This window comes from Trichechus manatus, unplaced genomic scaffold, assembly GCF_000243295.1.
Source record: "Trichechus manatus latirostris isolate Lorelei unplaced genomic scaffold, TriManLat1.0 scaffold00022, whole genome shotgun sequence".
NCBI lineage: Eukaryota > Metazoa > Chordata > Mammalia > Sirenia > Trichechidae > Trichechus > Trichechus manatus.
The window spans coordinates 20,925,279-20,942,046 of NW_004443958.1; the positions used below are offsets into that span (position 1 = coordinate 20,925,279).

The window sequence follows — 16,768 nt, forward strand, 5'->3', positions numbered from 1 at the left end:
TGTTAACCAATGTCATAAAACAACTTGTGTACATCTGTTTCATGAGAAACTATTTGTTCTGTAAGCCTTCACCTGATTTACAATAAAAAAAATAAAAAAATTAATAAAAAAAAAAGAAATCAAACTACATATTGTATTGGGCAAATCTGCTGCAAAAGACTTCTTTAAAGTGCTAAAAAGCAGCGATGTCACACTGAGGACTAAGGTGCACCTGACCTAAGCCATGTATTTTCAATTGCCTCGTATGCATGCGAAAGCTGGACAACAAATAAGGAATACCAAAGAATTGATGCATTTGAATTATGGCGTTGGTGAAGAATATTGACCATACTGTGGACAACCAGAAGAACTAACAAATCTGTCTTGGAAGAAGTACAGCTAGAATGCTCCTTAGAAGTGAGGATAGGAAGGCTTCATCTCACATACTTTCGACATGTTATCAGGAGGGACCAGTCCCTGGAGAAGGACATCATGCTTGGTTAACTAGAGGGTCAGCCAAAAAAAGATCCTCAATGAGATGGACTGACACAGTGGCTGAAACAATGGGAAACAATTGCGAGGGCGGCACAGGCCTGGGCAGTGTTCCGTTCTGCTGTACGCGGGGTTGCTATGAGTTGGACCTGACGCGATGACACCTAACAGCAACAACATAAATCCTAAAACTGGGCACAGGGGGTGATATCATTTATCACATTTTATAAGTCATGAGACTGATATTCATAAAGGTTAAGGGGCTGGCTGGACATCACACAGACCATGGATGTGAGATGAGGATTCAGAGGGAAGCCTAGCTCACCTCCCAAGCACAAGGACCTTCTTACCAAAACTGCCGAGTCACTTGCAGGCTCTTTTACCCCTGTATCATGTTCAAGTTTAAGAGTGCACAGGGCTGTAGGAAGACCCAGCAGATACCCAGAGCCTTCAACCTGGAACAGAGAGGAGCCAAGGGCATGGGGCACCCTCTTCAACCGGGGCACCTGCCACTCTATCTCTTTGTACATTATATGTGTATGCATCCACACAGATTGCACTTGAAGATGGGGTTCTCAGAGGACACACACCTTGATCTCAGTGAGACGGAATGAGGGGAAGATTGGAAGAGACCACAGGGCTGGACAGGGGCAGCCAGACTCCCCTCCAGGCCTTCCACAAGGGTGTCCATCACGGGGCCCCATGGAGGAATGAATCAGGAGCACCGAGCTTGAATTTTCAAACAACACTGCACAAGGAAGGCTTCTGATTGTCAGTTTATTGTTCCTCCCAAGTACAGTGTGGAAAAGAGAGTGCTGCCATTTCTTGGCTGGTGGCGAACTGCCTGCTGGGAGCCAGGGAACAGACAATAAAATCATTAACCCCAAACAGTGGGCCCCAAAGTAAACCTAAATTCTTTAGAGGGAAAGAGCATTGTCTGCACTAGAACGGCCTGGGTCTTGGAAGAGGTGGTTCTGGGTGGGGCCCACCCCAAGATTTCATTTCAGGAAGGCGGACGTGAACCCCCAGCTGACAGCAGAGCACTCAGGGGGAGAATGGTTTACTCCCATCCACCTCGCCTCCTTAGAAGGGGAGGGAACAGTGAAAAGCACATTTTTTTGAAAGAAAAGAATTCGAGATGGTAGCTGAGACTCCACCTGTGATGGGGCGGTGAGCTGGTGGGGTCGCCAAATCCTGCTGACTTCACTGGTAACAAGCACCCCAGTGACTGGAGGCGGGTGGAGCTCGGTAGACAAGCCAGGCGCCCCCCCCCCCCCATAAGCCCACTTTCTATGGGATGGCTATCTCCCTTTCACCAGACTGAGCAGAGGTCCCCTGAGGGTTCTGTGCCTAAATGGGGTGGTGAGCTGGGGATGCGTCAGGAAGGAGCTGATGGGGTCTGGGAGTCTCTGAATCTTGCAGCAAAAGGGTGATACGGTGTAGGGTGCGTGTCAGGGGGAGCTGATGGCGAAGTCTTTCCGGAAGCAGAGGACACAGGGTAAGAGGGGTGTGTGTGTCTGTGCTGGGGAGGGGGTGGTGACAGCTGAGCCACCGGTCCTGTGTTGCTGGTGATGCTGATCACCTTGCCCATCCAGTGCCAGCGGTAGGATGAGACGCTGGGGGGGGGGAGCGCAGCGCCATCCTGCAGGGCTGGGCGGGCTGGGAGGCTCCCGCCCTGGTGTGTGCCCCTGGCGGCCGTGCCGCATGGCCCTAGAGCTCCAGGCCGGGAGGCTCCGCAGGCTGCCCCTCTGCGGGCTGCACAGCCTCCTGCACGTAGAAGATGAACTCGGAGGCCTCGCCGCCCTGCGTGTACACCGTCACTGTCTCGATGCCCTCCACATCGTTGGAGGACACCACCAGGTGGTGCTGCTCGGCCAGCTCCACGGACGCTTGCTGCAGGGTCTCCTGGATCATAACCGTGTGGTTGGAGCTGGGCTCCTCGTCCGTCACCTGGGGGGAGGCAAGAGACAGGTCACACAGGCCCCACATCACGCTCCACCCATAAGAACAAAGTTATAACTGGTGCTGATGGACCAGCTGGCACGTTCCAGGCCCTTGCCTGCACTGCAGACAATCCTCTCAGCGATGCCTTGTGCTTATTCTCACCCCATTTCACAGACGAGGAGAGCAAAGCTCAACGACGCCAACAACACGGCCAGGGCCCCAGGCTGTGCTAAATGAGGGAACCAGAGCTCAAACCCAAAGCCCAAGCTCTTTTCCCGACGCCACGCTGCATCCGGGGACTCCCAGGAGGTACCCACGTTGCCCCAAGTACCAGGGTCAGAAGGCTCAGTGGAAGTTGTTTACTTCAACAGAGACGGGGGTGAGGGCAGGGCTCCTGGAGATTTAGAGCTGGTCCCTCTGGCAGTGAGAAAGGACTAGGTTGATCCCAGGTCATCTGTCCTCCCACACACTCCGAGAGCCCGACACTCTGTGAGAAGATCCGTATCATGCTAGGCAGGAGTAGACGGCCTCGCAAGACTGATTTTGCCCGGGTGTCAGCCATCAACACCAACGCCTCACCGACGCGGGGCGTAGGCAGCAGACGGAAGCTCGCTGCCAGGGGCTGGGAAGGCAAGTCCGAGGGAGCATCTGTCAGCGAGAGGACCAGAGGAGCGTTCCGGCCTCGCCTTCCTCTGCCAGCTCCAAGGAGGCTGACTCCAGCAAGGCCCAATCCCAGCTGGTGCTAATGCCCCGTCCCTGGCTCCGTGGCTCTGGGCTTCCTAAAGAACCAGCTTAGAGCTCGAGGAGAGAAATGGCTGCATTTCAAGAACATTTCAAGAACATGGGCAAGAGTTAGAAAGAACGGAGACAGGAGCCGCAAGGATGGTGAAGGGTGAGCAAACCAGCCCAGGAGGAAAGTGGAAGGCTGGAGCGTGAGGGCCCTCAAACACGTGAGGGACATCAGAGAGGCCCGTGCATTTCCAGGGCCTGAAGGCAAGATGGCGAGAATACACACTTTATCCTGCTCTAACTCCTCAGGAGCTGAGAGGCCTGGGCAAGGTACTTCCCCCGACAGCCCTCGGGTTTCTCATCTGTCAAACAGGAACTAAAATGCAAACGGGGAGGATTTCTGGGAGAACAGAAGGAGGTTCTGCATGCAAAACCAAAACCCAAACCCACTGCTGTGGAGTCGATTCTGACTCATGGTGACCCCATGTGTTACAGAGTAGAACTGTGTAACAACACGTGGTGGGTAGGGTAGAGAGTGTGTGGCGTCACGGAGACGCTGAAAGTGAAGAGGACAGGCAGGTTTTCTTGGCGGTAATCTTTATGGAAGCAGATCACTAGGCCTTTCTTCTGTGACTCCACTGGGTGGGTACAAACCACTGAACTTTTCAATTAATGCGAAGCGTGCTTACTGACATCACCACCCTTTCCATGCCTTCCTTCCTTCCTTCATCTGACAAAAGCTGATGCAGACTCTTCCCAGAAGCAGATGATATGAGGTAAGAGTGAACAGCGGTGCTTTCTTAAACACCTACTACCTGAAGGGTGCTGTGCTGTGTCAACCGTCCATTCACTCGTTCAGCAAACCTCGTCTCACATGACTGAGTCCACCAGACTGTAAGCTCCGTGAGGCAGGGACCCCTGACTTGTCACAGCTCCTCTCCCAGAGCCACGCTCCATGCCTGCATACAGCAGGCACTCGATATTTGCTGAGCCATGGTGCACTACGTAGCAGGCACTGTGACAGCACTGAGATAGCACATGTTAGAAAACCACAGGCTCCAGGTCTAGGGGGCAGACAGGGGCAGAGGTGACAGAGGAGAGGGCCACAGGGCGGGCGGTCAGGGAGGGCCCTCCAAGGGGGTAGAAAAGAAAGCAACTGGGGGGGGGGTGGAGAAGAGGGATGGGGCTCCAGAGGACAGAACCAGCAATGGCTCCCGGGGGACAGAAGTGGCAGTTTGCTGTGGCAGCCTCCGTTAAGACCTCCTGTTCACCCGCCTCTGACCCCTTCCCCAGCTCGTAGTAGCACAGGAGAGTTCTCTTCCATCTATCCTATTCACCTTTAGCGTCTCCATGACGCCACGTACTCTCTGCCCCGTCCACCATTAGCGCTCCATGACACCACACGCTCTCTGCCCCATCCACCATTAGCGCTCCATGACACCACAAGCTCTCTGCCCTGTCCACCATTAGCGCTCCATGACACCACGCGCTTTCTGCCGCATCCACCATTAGCACTCCATCACACCACGCGCTTTCTGCCGCATCCACCATTAGCGCTCCATGACACCACGCGCTTTCTGCCGCATCCACCATTAGCGCTCCATGACACCACGCACTTTCTGCCCCCTCCACCATTAGAGCTCCATACACCATACACTCTCTGCCTCATCACCGTTAGTGCTCCATGACTACGCTGTCTGGGAATGGCTCAACTGGTTTCCCAGGGTCTCATTCTAGCTCTGAGATTATCCCAGGGGCTGTGAGCAGGGAGAGCTGGGTCAAAGGGTTGTTGTTGTTAGTTACCCTAGAGTTGGCTCCAACTCATAGTGACCCCATGTACAACAAAACAAAACATTGCTTGGTTCTCATCATCTTCAAAATCGTTGGACTTTGAAATCAAGTCCATTGTTGTGGACACTGTGTAATCTGTGTGCCTTCCAACCTAAGGGACTCATTTTCCAGCACTATATTGGAAAACATTCTGTTGTGATCTGTAGGGTTTTTGTTGGCTAATTTTTGGAAGTAAATCACCAGGCCTTTCTTCCTACTCTGTCCCAGTCTGGACACTTCACTGAAACCTGTGCACCACGGGTGACCCTGCTAGTATTTAAAGTATCAGTGGCATAGCTTCTAGCATCAAAGCAACACACAGGCTGAAACCCTGCTCTGCCGCGGCTTCCCTCACCCTTCACTCACTGCCCTTGCAGACCCTGACTTCTAACCTCGTTTGTACCCAGCGCCAGATCTTTGCGCATGTAGGCCAGGATCTTGGCGCATGCACAGATCTAGAGAACTGTGTCCTTACTGACCCTGGAACTGAGCATTGCCAGAAGGGAAGATATTCCCCAGCACACAGTTCCACCTAAGCCCCTTTGGAAAGCGAGAAGTCCCACAACACGAATTTCCTACAAACCGTGACTCAGCATGACTCAGCATCAGGATCTCCAGATTTGGGCATGTGAGGGCTCAGGGTGTAGGGTTTCAGGCCCCAATCCCTGCCCCCGGGGACTCGAGGACATAAAAGGTCTCCAATCCCCTTGGGTGGGGATGGCGTGGTCTTTCTGCCTCTAGGCCCCACGTTTCTCTTCGTCTGCGTAGACAATAAACTTGCCACTTCGTTTCCCTTGCAATTGGCATCCGTCTTACTTTGATCGGCTAATAGGACAGGACAAGAACCCAAAGAATTCAGTTACAAAGTGACCACAGTATGAACAACTGAGAGGGTGGTGATCAACAGGGTGGCGGTGCTTAATTCAGAGGGAAAAACACAGCGCACCTGTGGTGGGCGCCTGACAGTGTCATGGATGGGAAGGGGCTTCTAACCTGGGCTGACAGAATTCACCAGGAGCCGAGAGCTATTCCAAGGGGCAACTATTAATACATTTAGCCTGATTTGTTTGTCCAGAGTAAACCAAGACCTCTTCTCTTCTTTTACTGTGGGTTTCAATTTCATTTCACTGGGGAGATGTACCGAGAACCAGGACGTTAGAAGTAAATATTGATTTAATTCACTCCGCGAGAAAGAGCCTGACAGGGCTGGGGAAGAGGAGGGAATCAGCAACAAACACGGTTCTCCTCTTGGCTGTCGGTAAATTCGACACCAAGGAAAAGGCCAGGACACAGGACATGATTTATGCCGAGGTCCCCAGGGCCCCCCATGTGCAAGCAAGCTTACGGCACTCCAGGGGAACAGACGTGTGGTAAATATGGTGAGGTCAACCGACAGGCAAGGTTTCAGACATACTCTCGCACATGATGTCATTATTTGGAGGCTGAAGTCTATGATGAGGACATCTTCACTGACAAAAATCTTCCACTAAGTGTCGGGGTTGAACTGGGCCCTCAAAAGATATGCCCACATCCTAACCCCCGGAACCTGTGAACGTGATCTTATTTGGAAAAAAGATCTTCACAGATGTGACTAAGGACCTGGAGATGGGATAACCCCATTATCTGGTGACCCTAAATCCAGCAACAAGCCTCTTAATGAGAGTGAGGCAGATGGGGAGTTCACACACACAGAGGAGAAGGCCATGTGGGATGGAGGCAGACACTGCAGTGATGTGTCCATAAGCCATCAAACACCTGGCACCCCCAGAAGTTAGGGAGAGGCATGGGATGCTTTCTCCCTCAGAGCCCCCAGAAGAAACCAGCCCTGCTGACTCCTTGATTTCAGACATCTAGCCTCCAGAAGTGTGAGAATGAATGTCTGTTGTTCAAGCCACCAAGTTTGTGGTAATTTGTAAGGGAGCCCTGTAATGACACATTAAGTTTCTCTCCTTTAAACAGCTCTAACTCCACAGGTATTGACCAGAAGAGATGTGACTGCCAAGGATGAGGAGGGCCCACCCTGGCCCAGGCCTTTGAGAAGCAGAGGCCACACAGCCTCCTGTCCCCAGACGGCAGAGTCAGCACACGCTGAGACCTCGCCTCAGGAGAGTGCTGGAGATCCAGGATGACCGAGACATGGCCACAGACACGGGGGAGGAGCAAGGCGAAACCAAGGGCCGTAAAGCACAGGAGGTAACGGTGAGCTGAGGAGCAGGTGGTATGCTGGCATCTCCTCAGGACAGGGAGACGCACCGTGGGAGGTGGGGTGTCACACACGGGCCACGGTGTGGAACGCATTACAGGCAGAGGCAACACAGAGCAGGGAGCAGTGTGCACCCAGATGGCCCTGCCAAGGCACCAGGCATCCCCAATCTCCAACCCCACCAGGAAGTTCTGTCTTCACCCTTCTGGAATATTCTGTGCCTTCTGCCACCACTGGTCTCCCTGGGACGCCCTCATCCCTGGCTTCTGGACACTGTTGGGGTCTATCCCGAGCCCTCCCCTAGACTCCAGGGTCCTCTACTCCTCTTCGTCTGCCTCCCACAAAACCCCGAGGACTCCTGGGTCTCCATCCTCGACACCCAGGCTCTGCTCCTGGCTGAACCAGTGACTCCAGACCCTGTCCTGAGTACTGTCCACATCCATCTGCCCAGACCCAGCACGTGGAGGTCTCAGGATGCTTGTGGAATGGATGAATGAACAGGCTGGGCAGAAGTCACAGGGTGGGGACTGGATGGGGGCTGGGCGGACGCAGATGAGGCTCAGAATGAGTTTTGCGACCAATCTTGAAAATCCTGCTCATCACCTGAGAGTGGGACTTTATTTTACAGACAAAGGAAGACACTGAGGTTTCCAAGGACGAGTCGCTCATCACCCAACCTGGGGCACCTTGTGAATCAAACCTCACCTGGTAAGTAGTTAGGACACGCTGACCTCCAAGTATTCAGGTTTATGTGCCCACAGAGGGAGCCCTGGTAGCACTCTGGTTAAGTGCGTAAATGCTCCGCTGCTAAACGAAAGGTCGGCGGTTTGTACCCACCCAGCTGCTTTGCAGGAAAAAAGACCTGGCGATCTGTTTCTGTAAAGATTACAGCCTAGGAAACCCTATGGGGCAGTTCTACTTTGTCGCATGAGGTCACTATGAGTTGGAATCGACTCGACAGCACCCAACAACAACACCATGTGCCCACAGGACCTCTTTTAAGTATTCAGGCTGTTTAAAGAGAACTCTTTCTCCACTTTTTTTTTTTTTCAGTTCTCAGCTCCAGGGTTTTGTCCAGCAAATTCACCATTAAATGAACCTGCTGCTAATTATCAAAGTAAATAAAGTTTCCAGTCACAGTCCTCTGAGCTTCATTGCCCAGGAGGAGGGAGGGAGGCCTGAGCAAGCAGGCACTCCACGCAGTCCTGCCAAGAGCAGCCTTCCTCGTCAGGGCCAGTGTAACGGGATTCGTGCTGTTGCTCAGTCATCGGTATGGATCGTCCAGAGCGCACGTAACTGCCTGCTCGCCCGCGGCCTACTGCTGAGCCTTGCTTACGTCCTCACGCGCTTCCGCGAGGAGCTCCACCAGCCTGCAGGTGCTGCCCGTGCAGAAGGCCCATGTTCCGTCAAGCTGACGTGGCAGTACTTCCTAAAGAATAGTAATCAGGGATGGAGTCCCTGGGTGGCACAAATGGTTAACGAAGCACTTGGCCACTAACTAAAAGGTTGGTAGCTCAAGTCTACCTAGAGGTACCTTAGAAGAAAGGCCTGGTGATCAACTTCCAAAAAAGTCAGCCACTGAAAACCCTACGGAGCAGTTCCACTCTGACACACATAGGGTTGCTGTGAGTCGGAAACAACTCGAAGGCAACTGATTTTGATTTTCGATGAGGACAGGGGTTTGCTTTACAGAAGGGGTTTGTAAGGTTTCTGCAGAGTGAGCCCCGCCGCCACACATTCCAGTGCTCTGTGATTCATAATCTATTTGCTTTTAAGCAGTTTCTGCAAGTCCTGTGCTTCCTTGTCCCTGTGGAACCCAATGTCTGCTGGCCCCTGGCTCCTAAGCTCATCCCATTCACATACACACAATACCTTTGAGGCCTGGGCATTTCTTTCCCCACTTTACGAATGGGGACACTGAAGGTCCAAGTGGGCCAGCGACGTGTCTCAGGTCAAACAGCTGGAAAGCAGCAAGATCTGGACCTCGGTCGGGGTGACTGCAAGTCCAGAGACGTTCCTCGGCTGCCTGCAGTGGCACTGCGTGTCACAGATCAACAGGACTAAACGGTCTCTCATCATCCACCCCCATCAGCTGACGGCTGGTTGTGCAACTCTCAGCCATTCTCTTTACTCAAAATGATCACGCCAGCAGCTTAATCTATTAGCACAGGCTTAAAATTGTTCTCCACAGTAGAAATAATACGGCTTTCACATAGTCATTATCCCCTGAGATGGGTACTCCATTTCCCCCAAATGCTATCTCTAATACATCTTTCAACTAAATGATTAGCAGCATTATAGCTTAATAGAAAACCTTAACCCACGGGAATACACAGATTACTCACTAAATCAGGCACTGAGGTCTGGTTAGGCCCGGCTCAAATGTTCTTCTAGAATCCAAACTGGACCCTTGTCAGAACCCTTTGAGGCGGTAGTGGTTCTGTGGTGGAATTCTCGCCTTCCACGCAGGAGACCCGGATTGGATTCCCAGCCAACCCACCCCAAGGGCTGTCATCTCTCTGGCAGTGGCGGCTTGCCTGTTGTTACAATGCTGAGTGGGTTTCAGTGGAGCTTCCAGACTAAGACGGACTAGGAAGAAAGGCCTGGTGATCTACTTCCAAAAGTCAGCCAATGAAAACCCTGTGGACACAACAGTCCAATCTGCAACCAATCATGGGGACGGTGCACAGGACCAGGCAGCGTTCCATTCCATTGTTCATGGGGTCACTGTGGGTCGAGGGCTGACTCTATGCCAGTCAACACCATTCACGCTCAGGGGCTGCTTCCTGTGGAGACCCGCTCTTCCCTCTCTCCCCGTCTACTTACTCAGAGAACACGGATGGAGACTTTGCTCTGGGCCAGGCAGCCACGTGCGTCCCTCCGTGACTGCCTCACTGCCCTGTTTCTCTCCCTCCCCTCAGCATCCCCTTCCTTTTTAAAAGCCATCCCTAACAGGTTAAAGGCACCCTGGTGGCCCAACGGTTAAGCACTTGACTGCTAATGGAAAGGTCAGTAGTTTGAAGCCACACAGCACCTCCAAGGGAGGAAGACCCGGCGATCTGCTCCTGTAGATTCCAGCCTAGGAAACCCTATGGGGCAGCTCTCCTCTGTCATATGAGGTCACTGTGAGCTGGAATCGCCTTGAAGGCACACAACAACAGGTTAAGCTTTCTTCCTCCCAATGTGTGAGGGAACTCCTAGAGCCCCCAGCTCCAGGGTCCCTCCTTGAGGATGGGGTACACTGCCGCTCCCCTGATGCTGTGCACATGCTCTGCAGAGCAGGGTCACACTGGCTTTGTCCTACACCCCACCTCCTCTCACACATCTCCCGGTTAAGCTGGCAGCGTCCTGAGGGCAAGAACAGCCCTGACTCCTCCGTCCCCAGCAGGGGCACCCTTTCAGCAGGCACATGGCGGAAGCTGGCATGGTCTGTAGAACTCCCCGTGGGTAGGGCCATGATGAAATCTTCTGACACAGTGAGGGGACAAGGAACAGTCTGGAGTAGCCACAGGCCCCACACACAGCTGCTGCTGCCTGGTTTCATCCCTGCTGACAGGGGCCAGCCCAGATGGTGAGACAGCAGGGAGATGGCCTGGGGTCCATGGAGGAGAACCTCTAGGCTCCAAAAGCAACCCTAACATCAGTCCCTGTATTTTAGAGGTGAGGGGCCGAGGCTCAGAGGGGAATTAAGCTACCCAGGGAGACATTCCATCCAGAAGCAGAGCCCAGATGGTTCGACTCTGGAAAACTCCCCACCCTGCACCAGACAACTGCACAACGAGACACCAGTGGTTTGGTTATTGGAAGAATGTGCCCAAAATGTCTAGTGTGGCACCTGGCTGAACACGAAATGGATTTTCTCTGGAATTACCAAGTGAGTAAAGAAAGCGGCAAGCACATAACAATGTGGAGAAGACATCTGAGGACAACTCAGGCCCTGAGATCAGACTGTTTCCTCGTGGCTAAGTGTCCAAATAATCTGTAATAATAATAATAATAAAATGACCATTATTAATATTGTTGTTTGAGTTGGAATTGACTTAATGGCAGTGGGTTTGACTTCTGTTTTGGTATGTCAGACACTGTATTAACCATTTTACATATATTATAGTATTTACTCTTTATAACACCCTAACAGGCATTACCCAGTTTTAGAGGAGAGTAGGGCTATCAGGATTCGAGAAAGACTCATTAACAACCTGCGATACGCAGATGACACAACCTTGCTTGCTCGAAGTGAAGAGGACTTGAAGCACCTATGATGAAGATGAAAGACCACAGCCCTCAGTGTGGATTACACCTCAACATGAAGAAAACAAAAGTCCTTATAACCGGACCAATAAGCAACACCATGATAAATGGAGAAAATACTGAAGTTGTCAAGGATTTCGTTTTACTTGGATCCACAATCAATGCCCATGGAAGTAGCAGTCAAGAAATCAAACGCCATATTGCATTGAGCAAATGTGCTAAAAAAAGAACTTTTTAAAGTGTTAAAAAGCAAAGATGTCACTTTGAGGACTAAGGTGCACCAGACCCAAGCCATGGTCTTTTCCTTTGCTTCATATGCATGGGAAAGCTGGACAATGAAAAAGGAAGACGAAAGAACTGACACCTTTGAATTGTGGTGCTGGCAAAGAATACTGAATACTCCATGAAGGGCCAGAAGAATGAACAAATTTATCTTGGAGGAATAGAACAAGAATGCTCTTAAAAGCAAGGATGGCGAGACTTCATCTTGCTTACTTTGGACATGTTATCAGGAGGGACCAGTCTCTACAGAAGGGCATCATGCTTGGTAAAGTAGAGGGTCAGCAAAAAAGAGGAAGATCTCAATGAGATGGACTGACACAGTGGCTACAACAATGGGCTCAAACATACCTACTATCGTGAGGATGGCACAGGACCAGGCGTTTCGTTTTATATTGTACGTGGGGTTACTGTGAATGGGAGCCGCTCAACGGCACCTAACGACAACAACGAGGCTCAGAGGAGGATGAGAAGCTACGCCGGCGACCCCCTTCCCCACTGGGCCTGGGCTTGTCCAGGCTGCTGACTGGATGTCCAATGGATCACCTCAGGTCTTCTTTCACAGACCAGGACTCGCCACATACCCTCTTCCTGATTTTCCCACTAGCCTGCTGGACTTGGTCCTGGCCCAGTCTTTTCTTATCCTTCTACTTCCTCTTTAATAAGAACATGTCCAGAGGGTGGCAGGGACAGGGAGAAGGCCCCTTCCTCTGAGGTGGTCCTGATTCCCCTTCCTCAGGGACCCGATGCTGGCCAGGAGCAGTGTCTGAAGGGGGTTGCTGAGGCAAACAGGGAGAGTAATGGAAAGGCCTTTTCCTCAGGAAAGTTCAGCCTTCTTTTTCTGCTCAGCCTCCCACACACCCTCTGAACCCAGTTCCCTAACATACATTTTCTCTGTCACAAACTGCGCCGACTACCTTCCCTCCCCTGGACGTCAAAACAGCCCAGAGACACACTCACGGACACCGCAACATGACACACACAGACTAAGGAAGAAAGAGTGGCATTTCATGGCTGGATGCCACAGGGGCGGCCACGGAAAAGCGAAAAGCTCTTCGGAAAATACCATTTGTTAAAGCTGCTGGTGGAGGATAATAACCAGCACACATCTGCATCACGCTTCTCACCAAAGCTTTCAAAACACTGTGCCTCGTGGAGCCCGAGTTCCCTGTGTGCTCCTGCCAGAGGGCCTCAGGCCCACAAGCAGCCACAGCCCTCATCAGCTCAATTACCTACACGTACATTTGTGGGTTGGCCCTGACGGGCACTGGGATTTCTATGCATCAGTCAGGCGAGGTGGAACCTAGCACATTGTTTGTACTCAGCTTCCGACACATACGTAAATGATGAATAAAGAAAGATAAATAAAACCTCTGTTGGCCCTGAAATGAAAAGAAGCCAGAATGACATCTACAGGGATCACATCCGTTTAATACCTGTTTGGTTAATAGCCCTTGTGAAATGAAAATCGCCACCAAAACACATCCATTTAGAAGGTACCTGTCATGGATTGAATCGTGTCCCCCAGAAATATCTGTCAGCTTGGCTGGGTCATGATTCCCAGTACTGTATGACTGTATAATCTGATGTGATTTACTTATGTGTTGTAAACTCTATTACTGTGATAAGGTTATATGTGATCTCCTTATGTGTTGTAAATTCTATCACTGTGATGAGGTTTACAAGATGAGATAGTGTCTTAATCCAGTCTCTTCTGAGATATAAAAGAGAGAAGCAAGCAGAGACACACGGGAACCTCATACCACCAAGAAAGCAGTGCTGGGAGCAGAGCGCGTCCTTTGGACTTGAGGTTCCTGTGCTGAGATGCTCCCAGACCAAGAGAAGACTGATGCATCACAAGGACCTTCCTCCGGAGCCGACAGAGAGAGAAAGCCTTCTCCTGGAGCTGATGCCCTGAATTTGGAATTGTAGCCTACTGGACTGTGAGAAAATAAACTTCTCTTTGTAAAGCCATCCACTTGTGGTATTTCTGTTAGAGCAGCACTAGATGACTAAGTACCCAAATGCCCGGAAGTCGGTTACCCTGGTCTGGTGCCAGAAGGTGATGATGCCTTCACTTGGGGAGATTCTCGTTTGCAGGGTCTCTTTAGGAATGGGATAATCCTCGATGTTTGGGAGGAAGAAATAGTAGTAGCACTGCTGCCAACTCATCATGGACACCATCACCACCATAGTCACGGCCACCATCCCCACCACAGTCACGGCCACTACTGGGAGATTGTTTTGCTCCAGGCATCCTTCACATTTCAAATCCATTTTTAAATAAGTTGAACTGAATTCATAATTGTTAAACTGTGTCTCGGACTGAATCCAGTACAACTAGATGGTGCCCGGCTACCACTACTGACTGCTCTGACAGGGATCACAAGAGAGGGTACCGGACAGAGCTGGAGAAAAATGTAGAACAAAATTCTTACTCACATAAAAAGACCAGATTTACTGGCCTGACAGAGACTGCAGAAACCCTGAGAGTATGGCCCCCAGACACCCTTTTAGCTCAGTACTGAAGTCACTCCTGAGGTTCACCCTTCAGCCAAAGATTAGACAGCCCCATGAAGCAAAACAAGACCAAGGGGGCACAACAGTCCAGGGACAAGGACTAGAAGGCAGGAGGGGACAGGAAAGCTGGTAATAGGAAACCCAAGGTTAAGAAGGGATAGTGTTGACATGTTGTAGGGTTAACCACTGTCATAAAACAATACGTGTACAGTTTAATGAGAAACTATTTGTTCTGTAAACCTTCATCTAAACTACAATAAAATAAATAAATAAATAAACTGTGTCAGATGTCATTAACGTCCTTGGAAGGGAAGGGACCTGGGGCTGCAGCCCAACAAGTGCACAGAGGAGCTGCTATTCATTCTTCTCTGCGGGCACTCCTGTTGTTCTCACGGTTAGCGCTCAGGACCTGGTGTGTGTCTGCACTAGACCCAGCCTTCGGTGGTTTGGCGGAAGTAGACAGGATTCAGAACGGCAGCAGAGGAGAACACAGCCAGAACCAAGATCATCAATACACAAAATGTAATACCCACGATGGCAGGGCTTAACGAGACCAGGCATGGAGGATGCAAAGAATCAAAGACGAGAGCCAAACTCCTGAGGCTAGATGCATGCAGTATGCGGACGTGTGTATGTGTTTGTGTACATGTGTATGCGTATGTGTAAGTATATATGAGTATGTATATACATGTGCACGTGTGTATGTGTGTGTATACTTATGCATGCCTATGTGTAAGTATATATGAGTATGTATATACATGTGCATGTGTGTATGTGTGTGTATACTTACGCATGCCTATGTGTAAGTATATATGTGTATGTATATACATGTGCATGTGTATATGTGTGTGTATACTTGTGCATGCCTATGTGTAAGTATATATGTGTATGTATATACATGTGCATATGTATGTGTGTACTTGTGCATGCATGTGCATGAGTATATATGTGTATGTATATACATGTGCATGTGTATATGTATGTATATACATGTGCATGTGTATGTGTACATGTGCATGCCTGTGTAAGTATATATGTGTATGTATATACATATGCATGTGTATATGTGTGTACATGTGCATGCGTATGTGTAAGTATATATGTGTATGTATATATATGCATGTGTATGTGTGTACATGTGCATGCATATGTGTAACTATATATGTATGTATATACATGTGCATGTGTATACATGTGTGTACTTGTGCATGCATATGGATGAGTATATATGTGTATATATATACACATGCGTGTATGTACAGATGCATATGTTATGTACAGGTGTTGGGCATGGGTATGTGCTTGTGTATGTATGTGTGCATGTATAGGTGTGTATTTGTGTGTGTGCATGAGTACACATGTGTGCATATATATGTGCAGGCATTGGGGATGGGGATGTGTCTGTGTATATACACGCATGTTCCTGTGTGTATATGTATATATGCCTGTCATGTATACAGGTACAGGGAAGGCTGTGTGTGTACCTACCCTCGTATCTCTATCTCTCACTCTCCCTATCTCTATCTCAAATCTCAACAAAGGCCTCTAGGTAGAAGAGATCTTTCCTTCTCCACACTTCCTTTTACACTTTCTCGATCTGATCCCATGACACCACTTTCTCCCTCATAGTACAGTAACTTTTAGTGATGACTTAACAGGTAGGCCCTTCATGGTCTGTAGAGTGTTCTCAGATCTCTTATCGCATTTAATTCCCACGTAGCTTGGGAAGAATGGGGGCAGGGGGAATCTTGCCATACCCCTTTGAGAAGCTGTGCTCACAGAGTTTCGGATATCCCTCAGCTGGGAATAGGTGAACCTGGAATTTAAAGAAAAGTAAAGAGCCTCCAAGGTCCATGGTCTTTCATTCAGAGGCTTCCTGTAACCTGCAGGAGGAAGCCATTTGGTGAGAAGACCCTCAAGAGGAAGCTGTTTGGTGAGGAGACCCTCAGGAGGAAGGTGCTTGGTGAGGAGACCGTCAGGAGGAAATTCGGGGAGGAGACCGTCAGGAGGAAAGTGTTTGGTGAGGAGACCCTCAGGAGGAAAGTGTTTGGTGAGGAGACCCTCAGGAGGAAGGTGTCTGGTGAGGAGACCCTCAGGAGGAAAGTGTTTGGTGAGGAGAACCTCAGGAGGAAAGTGTTTGGGGAGGAGACCCTCAGGAGGAAAGTGTTTGGTGAGGAGAACCTCAGGAGGAAAGTGTTTGGGGAGGAGACCCTCAGGAGGAAGGTGCTTGGTGAGGAGACCCTCAGGAGGAGAGTCTCAGCACAATGGTCATTTGCAAATGCTCTGGGATGCCTTAGCTCACCTTCTGAAAGCTACAAGTACAAATGGCTTTTTGGGTGAGAAAACGCTTTCCCTCAAAAGCAAAGGGCAGTCACAAGCACTGAGCCTGGCATACAGCAGGTGCTCTGAGAAGCGCTGTGGAAAAAGCTGGACTCTCCAGAGGCAGCACATCAGTGGGGGAAGTAAAATAAGAGCTGGCCGAAATGTTCTCCCTAAACCTGGAGAAGAGGAAGGAAAGAGTCCAAACCCAGGTTTTCCCTT

General features: G+C 50.4%; 1 protein-coding gene across 1 annotated transcript in view; it reads right to left on the minus strand.

The window, feature by feature from the left end:
- Nucleotides 1-2,130: 2,130 nt before the first annotated feature.
- The window catches only part of ZFAT (zinc finger and AT-hook domain containing), a 221,731-nt gene continuing 207,093 nt past the window's right edge, over nucleotides 2,131-16,768 (minus strand). The window contains exon 16 of the mRNA XM_004373020.2: nucleotides 2,131-2,421. Coding sequence (XP_004373077.1) covers nucleotides 2,182-2,421 — 240 coding nt within the window. The 3' untranslated portion in view covers nucleotides 2,131-2,181. The remainder of the gene's footprint in view (nucleotides 2,422-16,768) is intronic.